The 14,698-nt window shown below is 49.4% G+C and overlaps 1 protein-coding gene and 1 long non-coding RNA gene across 2 annotated transcripts; one reads left to right on the forward strand and one right to left on the reverse strand.

Annotated features, from left to right (window-relative positions):
* LOC146759494 (olfactory receptor 14J1-like) lies at positions 1-966 on the forward strand. Its single transcript, XM_085510410.1, has one exon. It carries the CDS (start codon positions 1-3, stop codon positions 964-966), a length of 966 nt encoding a protein of 321 aa, XP_085366536.1.
* Positions 967-5,026: 4,060 nt separating this feature from the next.
* Positions 5,027-6,355, reverse strand: LOC146759495 (uncharacterized). Its single transcript, XR_014932309.1, has 3 exons — positions 6,220-6,355; positions 5,404-5,472; positions 5,027-5,041 (listed from the first exon to the last, which is right to left on the reverse strand). It is a non-coding gene; the product is annotated as an uncharacterized LOC146759495 (long non-coding RNA).
* Positions 6,356-14,698: the final 8,343 nt, after the last annotated feature.

Below are 14,698 nucleotides of genomic sequence, written 5' to 3' on the forward strand. Positions count from 1 at the left end.
ATGTCCAACAGCAGCTCCATCAGTGAATTCCTCCTACTGCTGTTGGGAGACACACGGCAGCTGCAGCTCCTGCACTTCTGGTTCTTGCTGGGTATCTATTTGGCTGCCGTCCTGGGCAACGGCCTCATCATCACAGCCATTGCTTGTGACCAGCGCCTGCACACCCCCATGTACTTCTTCCTCCTCAACCTGGCCCTCCTTGACCTGGGCTGCATCTCCACCACTCTCCCCAAAGCCATGGCCAACGCCCTCTGGGACACCAGGGCCATCTCCTACACAGGATGTGCTGCACAGATCTTTTTCTTTGTCTTCTTTATCTCAGCAGAGTATTTCCATCTCACCGCCATGTCCTATGACCGCTACGTTGCCATCTGCAAGCCCCTGCACTACGGGACCTTGATGGACAGCAGAGCTTGTGCCACCATGGCAGCAGCTCCCTGGGGCACTGGGGTTTTCAATTCCCTACTGCATACTGCCAGTACGTTTTCAATGCCTCTCTGCCAAGGCAATGTTGTGAACCAGTTTTTCTGTGAAATCCCCCAGATTCTCAAGCTCTCCTGCCCTGGCTCCTACATCAGGGAAGTTGTGCTTCTCATTTTTAGTGTCAGTTTATACTTTGGGTGCTTTGTTTTCATTGTGGTTTCATATGTGCAGATCTTCATGGCTGTGCTGAGGATGCCCTCTGAGAAGGGAAGGCACAAAGCCTTCTCCACGTGCCTCCCTCACCTGGCCATGGTCTCCCTATTTGTCAGCACTGCCTTTTTTGCCTACCTGAAGCCTTCCTCTGTCTCCTCCCCATCCATGGACCTGATGTTGGCACTTCTGTACTCGGTGGTGCCTCCAGCAGTGAACCCCCTCATCTATAGCATGAGGAACAGGGAGGTCAAGGATGCAGTGAGGAAAGTGATGTCCAAATGTGTTTTAAAAGCAGTGAACTGCCCATCTTTTGGAATTCAGGGCTTGTAATGCAGCTCTTTACTGAATCAAGCTGGCCTTTATTGTTTGTTTCGTGCCATTTTATTTGTGTAATCTATTCTTATTCTTCTTTAAAAAATACTGTAATCTTTTCACTATTAAGTCATTATTGAAAACAATTCCTGTTCAGCTAGTACCCTTGTAGTGTAGCACAGACACATTGTACATAATGTACCAGGCTCTCACTGAAACTTAACAGAATAAAGGAAATGCAGTCACTCTCTCTGCCCTCCTTCTTGTGAGACACTTCTATACCTGTACTGGTCAGACATTCTCAGAAACCCACAGTCCAGCAGGAAGCACACAGATGTTCATCAAACTGTGCAATGGCTTCAGGCTGCAACAGCTGATGACAGGCCATCCCTGGGCTCCTGGCTGGTGTCTGTGCTTTCAGGTTCACATCTGTCAGTGCCTCTGGGAGTCCAGCAGCAGCAGCTGGTTTGCACATTGGTTGTCAGGTCCCTTCTCCTCATTCCCTGTGAGACCCTGCACACAACAAGTTCTTGGATATGTGTTATCATGTCGGAAGTTTCCAAGCTTCTTCCAGGGCTTCTTCCATTTTGTACACAGACATGATCACTGCCTCCAGGATGGTCTGTGGAGAGGGAAAGAAGTCACGGACGGGATGCTCGCTCTCTCACTGACTGGATGTGGTTTTGGTGTTCTTCCAAATTGTGGCACCTTCCATTTCAAAGTAGGCTTCTCTGGCTTCAGAAACTTCTCTCTCTTATTTTTCTTGATTTATTAGCCTCAGTTTCAGTTAGATTGTATTATATTGTGTTATCTTGCATTCTGATATCATAGTTAGTAATATAAGTTTTTTCTCCTAAGATTGTTGCTGCTTCTCTATTTGTCCCCTTGAGCCCAGTTCCCATCTCCCTACCCCCTTTCCCTTTTCCTTTCCCATTTTTCTGGTCAGGGGTCCCATGGGCCTACAGCCTCCCCTGTCATGGACACAGATCGATCTAGAGAATGCCATGACACAGAGGCAGGTCATTGCTAGGAGAGATTGTTCTTTAAAGCATCACGTCATGTACAGAAGGTAATTCTAAAAGCTGAGGAGTGAGAAATCCAGGCACCTATGGGCTGAAGGCAGGCAAAGAAGTGGGACTTGCTGGAGGAAAAGCCAAGAGCCAGCCCCGAGGACTCTGAGGGCAGCCTGGGGAAGGGTTTCAGGGTGGAGGTTCCTGCACAGAAGTGACTCTTAGTTCAGGGCAGAGGTGCCAGCCAGGAGAGGTGGGCTGTGCAGATGGTAATGACCATGACAAGCAGCCTTTAGAGGAGGAGCCAGAAAAGGAGATTCTGGGAGGGGGATGTCAAGGACAGAAAGTCACCTGTCCTGTGACTGATTGTCACGGGTTTCCTAGATTTGCCTATGCCCGTGACAGGTGGAGCCACCCCATAGTGCCCCCCAGGCCCAGAAAGGAAGGAAAAAAGTGGGAATGGGTAAAAACAGCAGCAATCTAAGGAGGAAAACTTATTTTCTAAATATGATATTGGAATACAAGATTACACAATATAATAAAATATAATTGAGACTAATAAATCAAACGAAACAGAGAGAGTCCCCGAAAGCCAAGAGGCCTACTCTGAACTCTAGGCGACACAGCTGGAACGCTTCCCACTCCCAGAGAAGTTCAAGAGAGAGAGAACTCCAGCTGGGCACAATATTATATAGTGTCCTGGTCCCGTGACTTATCCCTGACCGTGATGTTCTCTGGGATACGTAGTCTTCTTCTGTGAACTGCACATTCAGCAAAATCGTCCATGCTTTACATGATGTTATGATGTGGAATACTGATAGCGAAATTACAAAATTACAAAACAATGACAAACATATTCATTGTTTTTCCTGGAACTCATTTCCATGCTGTCCCTCCTACTGCCGCGTGCGCAGTCCGTAGTGGGGGTCTCACTCCAGTGGTCATTGCGATGAATTCAGAAGTCTTCCTCAGGTTGCTTTGACCCAGCTCCTACAATCAATACGTCAAAGCCATTTTCTTTGGCTACCTTTCCCATCCAGCTGTATTGTCTTAAGTATAGACCCAGCTGTGTTATCCCAGCTGTACTGTAACTATAGCAACGTCTATATGTCCAACTAGTCCTATTCTTCTGACATTCCCCAAAGCCTAGGATACTTAATCTTCATGAAGGGCCCCTATTTTCTTGATTCTTATTTTCTGCTGTGACCAAAGACCCGTTGTGAATGAAGTTATCCCAGCTGGAGGCCATTCAGGACTGGTATTCCCCAGGTTTCAGTGCTGGGGCCACTTCTCTTTACTATTTTCATCAGTGTTCCTCTGGGGTTGGTATTGGAGCCTGTAATGTTCAATATCTTTTTGATGACCTGGATGTATTGGAGTCTGTCCTGTTTAATACCTTTCTTGATGACCTGAATGAGGGGATTGAGTGCATGCTCAGTGAGTTTGCAGATGGCAGCAAACTGGGAGAAAGTTTTGGTCTGCCTGGGGGATCTGGATTGCTGGGCTGAAGCCAATGGGATAAAGATCAGTAAGACCAAATGATGAGTCCTGCACTTTGGCCGCAACAACTCCAGGCAGCACTGCAGTCCTGTGGCAGAATGGGTAGAAGACTGCATGAAAGAAAAGGACTGGGGGTGTTGGCTGATACACAGCTGAATGTGAGTGTAGCCACGAAGACCAATGGCATTTCGGCTTGGATCAGAAATTGTGTAGTCAACTGGGCTATACAGCAACCCCAAACAAACCTACTGGCGTGGGGAGGTGTGGCTGGAAAGCTTCCAGATGGAAAGGGACCATGGTGTATGTGCTGATGGACAGTTGGCTGAATATGAGCCAGCAGTGTGCCCAGGTGGCCAAGAAGGCCAATGGCATCCTGGCTTGTATCAGAAATGGTGTGGTGAGCAGGACTAGGGAAGTCATCCTGCCCCTGTACTCGACATTGGTGAGGCCTCACATCAAGTGCTGAGTTCAGTTTTGGGCACCTCAGCACAAGAAAGACATGGAGGTGGTGGAGCAGGTCCAGAGAAGGGCAACGAGGCTTGTGAAGGGCTTGGAGAATCAGCCCTATGAGGAGAGGCTGAGGGAGCTGGGGCTGTTTAGTCTGGGGAAGAGGAGGCTGAGGGGAGACCTTATAGCCCTCTTCCAGTACCTGAAAGGTTCTTACAGTGAGAGTGGGGCAGGTCTCTTCTCACTGGTGACTGGTGACAAGTGACAGGACGAGGGGAAATGGCCTCAAGTTGCACCATGGCAAGTTTAGGTTGGATATTAGGAAGAACTTCTTTACAGAAAGGGTAGTTAGGTACTGGAATAGGCTCCCCAGGGAGGTGGTTGAATCACCATCCCTGGTTGTGTTTAAGAGCTGTTTGCATGTGGTGCTCAAGGATATGATTTAGTGTAGGGTTTTTAGAGTTAGGGTACTATGGTTATAGTGTACTATGGGTATAGGACACTATGGTTATAGGGTACTACAGTTTATAGGGTACTATGGTTATAGTGTTCTGGTTAGGCTGCGGTTGGACTTGATAATATTCAAGGTCTTTTCCAACCTGGGTAATTCTATGATTCTATGGAGAAGATGATTCCCTTGTTCTTGGCACTGGTGAGGCCACACCTTGAGTATCGTGTTCAGTTTTGGGCTCTTCACTATAAGAAAGAGACTGAGGCTCTGGAGCGTGTTCAGAGGACAACTGAGCTGGTGAGGGGTCTGGAGCACAAGTCTTAGGAGGAGCAGATCAGGAAATGGGTTGATTTGTCTGGAAAATGGGTGGCTCGTGGGATGTGGTGGTAGATGTAACTGTGAGCAAGTCATAGAATTTATAGAATTACCCAGGTTGGAAAAGACCTTGAAGATCATCAAGTCCAACCACAGCCTAACCAGAACCCTAACTCTAAAAACCCTACACAAAATCATATCCCTCAGTGAGGAAACATTGTGAATATAGCGACCCATAGAGACCAGTAGCGACACATGGAGACCCATAGTGACCCCACAGAGATCCATAGTGACCCATAGCGTCCCATAGAGACACATAGAGACCCATAGTGACCGATAGAGACCCATAGAATGAGGAGGAGCCTTGTCCCTGCATTTTTTGTCCCCAAGGACTTAGGGCAGGAGAAAGACTGGCAGCAGCCAAGAGACCCAGGGCAGGATGTGGGTCCCATGGGGACAGAAGCCACAGCCCCTGTCCCAGCTGCATGGTGACTCTGGGCCATCCATAGGGCACCCTGAGCCTGCCCCCTCCAGATCCATTCCTCTGCACAGCCCCATAGAGCGCAAGGGAAGGGCTGGAGGTGACAGTGCCCAGGTCCACCTTGAACAGGCCACAGAAGGTCCCCTCCATACCATCAGTTCCCAGCACTGATGCCCAGTCCTCAGTGCTCCAGGTACACACAGGGTCCACCAAGTTCCCTGTGGGGTTGTAAGCATCCCCATGCCACTCACCTAGACATGTAGATCCAGGGCCGCACGTCTCACATGTGGGGGATTCTCCTCTGTCCTGCTGAGCACGTCCTGGGGAAAAAGGGGCTGTTAGGGACACACCGAGGCTATGGAGAGAATGGAACATGCTGGGGGCAATAAGACACAGTGGGACACCCTGAAGGTGCAGGGACCCATTGTGGGCACTAGAACAGCATGGCCAAGGCATGGTCCTGTAGCCAGCTCATCCCTAACTACCCCCATTGCCTCCTTCCCCTGACCATTGCCCTTTCACATCTGGAGGGAGCCCAACAGAGGCCCTGGGGCTGCAGGAGTGTCCCCAAGTCCCAGGGACTGGGTTGGTCCCAGGGCTGCCCCCAACCTCATGGCTGCCAAGGACTGTGTGCGCCTCTGCCCATGGAGGTGCTCAGGACTGGGGTTGGGTATAGATACCGGGTAGGTGTCTGGGGGGACCAAAGGAGGGGAATAGGGGTGCCAAGAGTCTTGGGGGTGCTAAACAGAGAGGAACGGAGAACGAGGGAAAATGAAACAAAAGGCATTGGGGACCTAAAGAGATAAGAATCAGGTTGCCAATTAAAGGAGATCTGTTGGTGCAAAAAGGATGGGATGTGGGGACCCGAAGAGAGGGCATTTGGAGCCAAGAAGAGAAGGGATTTGGGGAACCCATAAAAAAGATGACGAGGATGCAAATGGAAGAAATTTGGATGTGCCAAATACAGGGGCAGCCTCTGCCAGGCAGGGACAGACCCCACCTGCTCCTGCAGAGCTCCATGCAGGGCAACCCTTGGGCACAACCAATGTGTTTGCCCAGACACTCACCACAGTAACTTCCAAGTCCGGCACTTGCAAAAGTGGCTGTGGGGAGAGGAGTAGGAGAGAGCGTGAGAGAGATGCTCGCATCGGGGATCCCCAATGGCCGATCACCTCCAGCCCCAGTCCACATCCCCCACAGATGCTTCACCTGAGCTTCCACTGTGCAGCACAGGGCAGCGAGGAGCATCATGAGGCTGAGCACAGCTACCTTCATCTTCCTCTGTGCTCTGGGAGCTGGGTGAGGCTGCAGGAGGCAAGGTCTGCATTTATCCTTTAGAGCCCCTACCACTCCCCAGATGCCCCTGGGCTTGGCAGACTCCCCTGACATGGACTGAGCCCTGCATGCAGCCATCCCCTTCCTTGGCCCCAGGAAACATGAGGAAGCCAGGGATCAGAGGAAGAAGACTGAGTGCTGGGATCCCCATGTCACTGAGCCCAAATCCCCCAGGTCCCAGCACTCAGCACACACGGCATTTCTGTCCTCGAGGACCACCCAGAGATGACGCTGTCCCCATATCAAGGCTTTGTCCAAGGACTCATCACTGAGTCCTGTCCAGTCCTGTGAAGCTACAAGGTTTGAGACTGATTTTATCAGGAACTAGGACACAGCATTTGGGGACACTGGGAGGTGTGAGGATAGCAGGGACATGGGGAGTGTGGAACTTACGAAGATATTTGTAAGGCAAGTGGTCACAGGGAGATGGGGACATGAGGATATGGGAACATCATGGGGACATGAGTGTATCATGGCAGTATGGAGACATAATGGAAATATGGGGGAAAGGGGACATGCAGCCAAATGGGAACTTCTTGGTGACAGGGACACAGGAAGTTGTAGGTGGGGCCATCAAGGCCAGGCTGGATGTAGCTCTGGGCCACCTGCTCTGGTGCTTGGCAACCCTGCACTAATCAGGGGGATTAAACTAGATGATCATTGTAATACGATTCAACTCAGGCCATTCTATGATTCTCTGTGGGCAGTGGGGACAGTTGGGTGATGGAGACACATAGACACAGGGAGGTTGGCAGTGTTCACTCAGTGCCTTTGTCATCATGCTGGAGATCAAGAGTGAATAACAAAACTTGGCTGTGGCTGATGGGTTTCCTCCTCATTTATTGCTGAAAACTCCAAAGACCACAACTTTTAGAATTGTGGAATCTCAATATCATGGAATATCTGAACCATGAATTCACAGACTCATAGAACCAGTGACTCATGGAATCACAGAAGCAGGAAATCACAGAACCATAGTACTATAGAATCATGGCATCATTGAAACAGGACAAGACCACTTCAATCACATCAGGAGATGTGCCATATATTTTCTGCTGTCTTTACACAGCCAAGAGCAGAAGTCCCCATGTGACATCCAGAAATCTGCATTGCATGTCTGAGACGGCAGTAATACACCCTCTGTCCATGAGGACAGTTTGCCATTAGGACATGCAGGCACAGAATCCAAGGTTTGGGGTGAAAACTGGCTGAAGGTACCTGAATAGGTTCTGAAGTCACTGGGCTGTGTGCCTGAGCTTCAGCAGAACAAAGGTGCCCTATGGGTTTTGTTCCCATGATGATCCAGCCACCTGTCATGGCTTAAAGAAAGTGAGTCTTGTTTTATCCGGATGAAAGGAAAGAAATAATAGAGAGCTGATAAATGGCAGTGAGAGAGAGAGCGAGCATCCCTTCCGTGGCTTCTTTCCCTCTCCACAGACCATCCTGGAGACAGTGACCACCTCTGTGTACAGAAAGGAAGAAGCCCTGGAAGAAGCTTGGAAACTTCTGACATGATAACACACATCCAAGAACTTGTTGTGTGCAGGGACCTGACAACCAACGTGCAAACCAGCTGCTGCTGCTGGACTCTCAGAGGCACTGACAGATGTGAACCTGAAAGCACAGACACCAGCCAGGAGCCCAGGGATGGCCGGTCAGCTGTTGCAGGCTGAAGCCGTTGCACAGTTTGATGAACAGCAGTGTGCTTCCTGCTGGACTGTGGGTTTCTGAGAACATCTGACCAGTACAGGTCCTGAAACGTCTCATAAGAGGGAGGGCAGAGAGAGTGACTGCATTTCCTTTATTCTGTTAAGGTTCACAGAGAGCCTGGTACGTTATGTACACTGTTTCTGGGCTACACTACAAATATACAAGCTCAACAGTTGGTTGAACAATTGGTTTCAGTAATGACTCAGTAATGAAAAACAACAATGTATTTATTTAAAGAAGAAAAAGAATAAATTACACAGATAAAATGGCACAAAACAAACAGTAAAGGACAGCATGATTCAGTAAAGGGCTGCATTACAAGTCATGAATACCAAAAGATGTGCAGTTCACTGCTTTTAAAACACATTTATTAATCACTTTCCTCACTGAATCTCTTACTTCCCTGTTCCTCATACTGTAGATGAAGGGGTTCACTGCTGGAGGCACTACTGAGTACAGAAGTGCCACTGTCAGATCCATGAGTGGGGAGGACATGGAGGCGGGCTTCAGGTAGGCATAAAGGACCGTGATGAGAAACAGGGAGACCACGGCCAGGTGAGGGAGGCATGTGGAGAAGGCTTTGTGCTGTCCCTGCTCAGAGGGCATCCTCAGCACAGCAGTGAAGATCTGCACATAGGAAACCACAATGAAAACAAAGCACCCAAAGACTATATTCATACTCAAAATGATAAAAACAACTTCCCTGAGGTAGGAGCCTGAGCAGGAGAGCTTGAGGATCTGGGGGATTTCACAGAAAAACTGGTTCAAAACATTCCCTTGGCAGAGAGGCAATGAAAACGTACTGGCAGTGTGCAGCAGGGAATAGAGTACCCCAGTGCCCCAGGCAGCTGCTGCCATGGTGGCACAAGCTCTGCTGTCCAGGAGGGTCCCGTAGTGCAGGGGCTTGCAGATGGCAACGTAGCGGCCATAGGACATGATGGTGAGAAGGGAACACTCTGCTGAGACAAAGAAGGTAAAGAAAAAGATCTGTGCAGCACATCCTGTGTAGGAGATGGCCCTGGTGTCCCAGAGGGCATTGGCCATGGATTTGGGGAGAGTGGTGGAGATGCAGCGCAGGTCAAGGAGGGCCAGGTTGAGGAGGAAGAAGTACATGGGGTTGTGCAGGCGCTGGTCGCAGGCTACGGCTCTGCTGATGAGGCCGTTGCCCAGGAGGGCAGCCACGTAGATGCCCAGGAAGATCCAGAAGTGCAGGAGCTGCAGCTGCCATGTGTCTCCCAACAGCAGCAGGAGGAACTCACTGATCGAGTTGCTGTTGTGCATCTGCTGTTGTTGAGCTTGGAGTCCAGCACAGAGTTCAGAAGATAATGACAAGTCTAGACCATTTTTCGAGACATTCCTCCTGCTATACTATATAAATTTTCCTTTCCCTTTTGAATATAATTATTTAATTCCATAACTTGTATATACTTTCATGAACTTCAGCATCCCTTGAGCTCTTATTTTCTTCTCATTTCCTAATCATACTGCAGCCTCTTTGGTATTTTTGTCTTTACTCCAGCTACTCTTTGATACCCCAGCCCTAGCCTCTCTACACTTCAATTTGTCTTAGAGAAATCTGCCTTTTTCCAGGACAAGTGAACTATTAATGTCTGCAGAAAACAACTATAACCTAAGCTGATTGTATCCTTATAGGTAGAAGAGGCTGAAAGCACAACTTCTGTGACTGTTTACAAAACAGCTAACTGATTGGTGAAATATAGGGGAGTCTCCGAGCTGTGTTCAAAGTTGACAGCCCCTTTTATATTTCTCCCTCCAATCTTCCCTTCCATCAGAACAGGAAATGGAAAATCCTTGCCTTGGCTCTCTTGCAATGTACCCTTACAAACATTCTGTTGTGCAGTGGAGCTGTGATCCCCCTGCCCCAGGCAGCAGCTGTGGCAGCACAAGCTCTGCCGGGGGGCTCCTTCCCCTCAGACATCTCCCTGCAGCGCCCTGGGCAGCTCCCCAGGCAGGCTGAGTGCTGAGCCTGGCAGGCGGCAGAGTCCCATACCAAGACACAGCCCCTGGAACTCAGCAGGGACCCTGCTATGCAGGACATCCCTGGTCACCCACCTGCAGCGCCATCTGCACAGCTTGCAGCCGTGCTGGGACATGTAACCCTCAGGGCTGTGCTTTCATAGTGCAGCATGGAAGCCCTCAGCTAAAGCAGAAGTCTTTTTTCACTAGAAAGAAACATGCAGTGCCTGCAGCCAGATCTGCTATGGGATGTCTCAGTTTTAGTTAACCCTATAGGAACAGCAGCTGCATGGTCTGCAGTGAGACTTGCTGTTTAATGGCATGAGAGCAATGCTCCTGTCACGAGCTCACAGTCTGCTCACACTGTACTCATCCTCTCTCCCCTTCTTCTCTGCTCCTTCTGTCAGCTGCAGGTTGTGCTGTGCACAAGAGCTGCTCCTGGGCACAGCTGTCTCTCTGCAGCGCTGCCCACTTGTATGAGCTCCCTGTGTCCCATGAGCCCGGCCCAGCTCAGCACACCCGAGGATTTGAGTTTCTCTTCCTCATTGCTTCCCCTGGAGATTTCCCTGGGGCTCCAGGGCTGAAAGCTCCTTATAGACAGCAGGGTCATCTCTGCTAAATGCACTTGGATGTCAGATCAATTATTTGCCAGTGGATAGACTGATACCAGAAGCATGGCTTTGGTTTGCAAAAGCACCAGGTACAAGCGGGAGCACTCCTATCTTGCACGGCAGCAAGCAGAATGTTACATATTTGAAAGCCAAGCTCAGACTTATTCAACAAATTTCCTGGTACTCATCTACATATTCATTATTTTCCAGGAACTCATTTACATTCTGTCCCTCCCTCCGGCACATGCGTTGTTTGTATCTGGGTCTTCCTCTGGTGGTTGTGGGGATGAAGTCAGGTGTCTTCCTTGCAAAAGCTCAAAGTCTTCCTAACTCTGTCCTTTTTACCCCATCATGTTTGATTGAAGTAGTCTGTTTCTAGGCGGCTTCTTCGGCAGTGTTCCTTTCAGTATGCAGGTTGTTCTTCCCTTATCATAACCGCACATCCTACTTGGTTATGGACCCACATACCTAACTCTTATTTTTGAGATTTACTCTTTTACTATATCAGTTTGTTAACAGATCGTGTTGGCCTAGCAGACGTGGCATAACTACCAATTAACACGACTTATCCCGGGACCTTGACCTTCCTGGGGAGAGAGACACAAACATGGATGCCATGAAGTCTTCTCTCAATCTATTGATGTGTCACACTCCTTACATACCATCCTAAATCCTGCGCAGACGTGTACACACTCTATGCATAACACAACGCATGCGAGAGAACCTGTACGCATACATACCTAAACACCTCGCAGCACATCCTGTGTAGGAGATGGCCCTGGTGTCCCAGACGGCGTTGACCATGGCTTTGGGAAGAGTGGTGGAGATGCAGCCCAGGTCGAGGAGGGCCAGGTTGAGGAGGAAGAAGTACATGGGGGTGTGCAGGCGCTGGTCACAAGCAATGGCTGTGCTGATGAGGCCATTGCCCAGGAGGGCAGCCAGGTAGATACTCAGCAAGAGCCAGAAGTGCAGGAGCTGCAGCTGCCGCGTGTCTGCCAACGGCAGGAGGAGGAACTCGCTGATGGAGCTGCTGTTGGACATCTGCTGTTCCTGTGCTTGGAGTCCTGTTCAGGGTGCAGAATATAATGACAAGTCTAGACCATTCTCAGACACACTCCTCCTGCTATACTATAGAATTTTTCCTTTCCCTTTGGAAAATGATCACTTAACTCCAGAACTTGTAATTATTTTCATGAGCTTCACCATCCCTTAAGGAGTAGGAGATTGGGAAGCTCTAACTTTCTTCTCATTTCCTAATCATATCCCAGCCTCCTGGATATTTTCCTCTTTTCTCCAGCTTCTCTTCAAGACCCAAGACCCAGTTTATGTGCACTTCAGGTTGTCTTAGAGAAATCAGACAGTCTGCAGGACAAGTGAACTATTAATGCCTGCAGAAAATGATGATAACAGAAACTAATTGTATCATTTTGTGAAGGAGAGGATGATAGCACATTCTGCGTCACTGTTCACAAAATAACCGATGAAGTGAAGAAATCCTGGGGAGCCTCAGAGATTTCTTCAAAGTTGGCAGTCCTTTTTAGAACTCTGCTTCAAATTTTCTTCCCACCCCTTAAAAGAGGAAATGGAAAATCTCTGCCTTTGCTCTTCTCTTGCAAAGCACCCTTACAAACATTCTGTTGTGCAGTGGAGCTGTGATCCCCCTGCCCGAGGCAGCAGTTGTGGCAGCACAAGCCCTGCCAGGGAGCTCCTTCCCCCCACACATCTCCCTGCAGCGCCCTGGGCAGCTCCCCGGGCAGGCTGAGTGCTGAGCCTGGCAGGCGGCAGAGTCCCATACCCGGCACACAGCCCCTGGGGCACAGCAGGGACCCTGCTCTGCAGGACAGCCCTGGGCACCTGCCTGCAGCCCCAGCTGCACAGCCTGCAGCCGTACTGGGACACCCAGCCCGCAGGGCTGTGCTTTCATAGTGCAGCATGGAAACCTTCAGGTAAAGCAGAAATCTTTTTCCACAAGAAAGAAACATGCACTGCCTGCAGCCAGATCTACTATAGGATGTCCCTGTATTGGTTAATCCACTATGAAAAGCAGCTGCATAGGCTGCAGTGAGACTTACCTTGTCATGGTCTGTGAGCAGCGCTCCTGCTGTGTGTTCACAGCTCGCTCACACTGTACACATCCTGTAAGCTCTCTTTCCACTTTCCCTCCTCTCCTTTAGTCAACTGCAGGCTGTGCTGTGCACAAGAGTGGCTCCTGGGCACAGCTGTCTCTCTGCAGTGCTCCCCACTTTTATGAGTTCCCTGTGTCCCATGAGCCCAGCACAGCTCAGCAGCAGAGGATGTCATGTTTATCCTTCCCACACGTCTCCCATGAGATGTCCCTGAGTCTTCATGGACAACAGCTCCTGAAAGACAACGGCATCATGACTGTACTTGAAATTCCAGACATATGGTGAGTCCTTCCAGAGGTTGTTTGAAGAAACTAAAAGGGCACATAGACAAGGACAGGGAGGGTTGGACTTCCCCTGTGAAGGGCAGTGATCCAGCTGAGGCTGGATCCCTCTCATCTGTAGAGGGAAACCCTGGGTCTGAAATGGGATTCAGCTCCCCATGGACCCACAGGAGCTGGGATTCCTCTGATTCAGTTCAGATGTGCACAAGGAGTTGCCTACATTTGAACTCCTGCTCTGAGTCCTCAGTCCTTCAGCAGGGAGGCAGTTGCTCACACACACGTACACTGGGTGATGCCCAAGGTGCCTGGGGTGCTCCTGGATGTGTGTCAGTGCTTGTAAACCGTGTGGGAAATCCCTGAGATAGACACCTCCATTCTGAGCACAAGCTGAGGTCCAGACTGGGGCAAGAGGTATTCTTGGCCATCCTTATGACAACAGATCCCAGCAATTAGGGCATCTCAAATTGTTTTTTTTCACATCTCCATGGAGCAAGCAGAGTTACTCAGGTGACTAAATGGATGAGCTTTGTGTTGTGGGTTTGTCATTTTTGCCAGCAGTATTCCACATAACAACATCACGCAGAACAGTGGGAGTTATAGAGTTCACATTTTGCTTCCATGTTACCACCGTTTTGGGCATTTAGGGTTCCCAGAGGGTAGAGGAGGGGCAGCATCTCCGGAGGACTTGGTGCAAAGAGGAAGTGAGGTCAGACTTAGGGCTAGATCCCAATGGCCTTTTGCCTTTGGCCATCTCAGCTCACAGCAGAGGAAAACACGAGCCTCCATTGCACTATTTGGTGTACTCTTGTCTCACTCATTTTATCTGATTTGCTTACATTTAATAATGTAATATCAGATTGTTGCCAGTGTGTTTTCTCTTTGTTAAAATGTTCTGTTTGCTCTCTGTCCTTCTCCCTTTCCTGGAGTGCTAGGCCCAGGTCTTGACGGGTCACGGGGCAAATTCTTTCCTTTCTTTTCCTTCATTCCTTTGTCTCCCCTTTTTTTTTCTTTTCCGGGTGTCTTTGCCCCCCTGTTCCAGACTGACATCCAGGGAAAACCCATAGACAAAGCTCAAGGAGGCAAAGTTTACAGTGGATGTCAGCGGGAAGTTCTTTACAAGTAGAGTGGTGGAAATGCTGGGACAGGCTGCCCAGAGAGGTTGTGGATACTCTGTCCCCAGAGGTGTTCAACACCATCTTGGATAGGGTCCTGGGCAACCTGTTCCAGAGCCAAAACTTGAGGTTGGTGTCCCTGCCTATGGCAAAGGGAATGGAACTTGATGATCCTTGGCGTCCCTTCCAGACCAAGCCATCCTATCATTCTGTCATCCTATCATTCAGAACAGGGACAGACATTATCATGAACAAGAACAGTACCCACAACTGTTATCTTTTTCACAGCAAATAACACATTTTGAACTGACTTTTTTATATTAAGACAAAGTTACAGCAGTCTCTCCTGACAATGGAGCAAATGGAGTTCATCAGCAGCAGTGGCCAGCAGCAG

The sequence above is a fragment of the Coturnix japonica genome, chromosome 10, assembly GCF_054131305.1.
Source record: "Coturnix japonica strain WE chromosome 10, WE-NBRP24, whole genome shotgun sequence".
Taxonomy (NCBI): domain Eukaryota; kingdom Metazoa; phylum Chordata; class Aves; order Galliformes; family Phasianidae; genus Coturnix; species Coturnix japonica.

Excerpts from the sequence above, each read along its gene's own strand:
- LOC146759494 (XM_085510410.1), top strand. The coding sequence starts at position 1 with ATGTCCAACAGCAGCTCCATCAGTGAATTCCTCCTACTGCTGTTGGGA.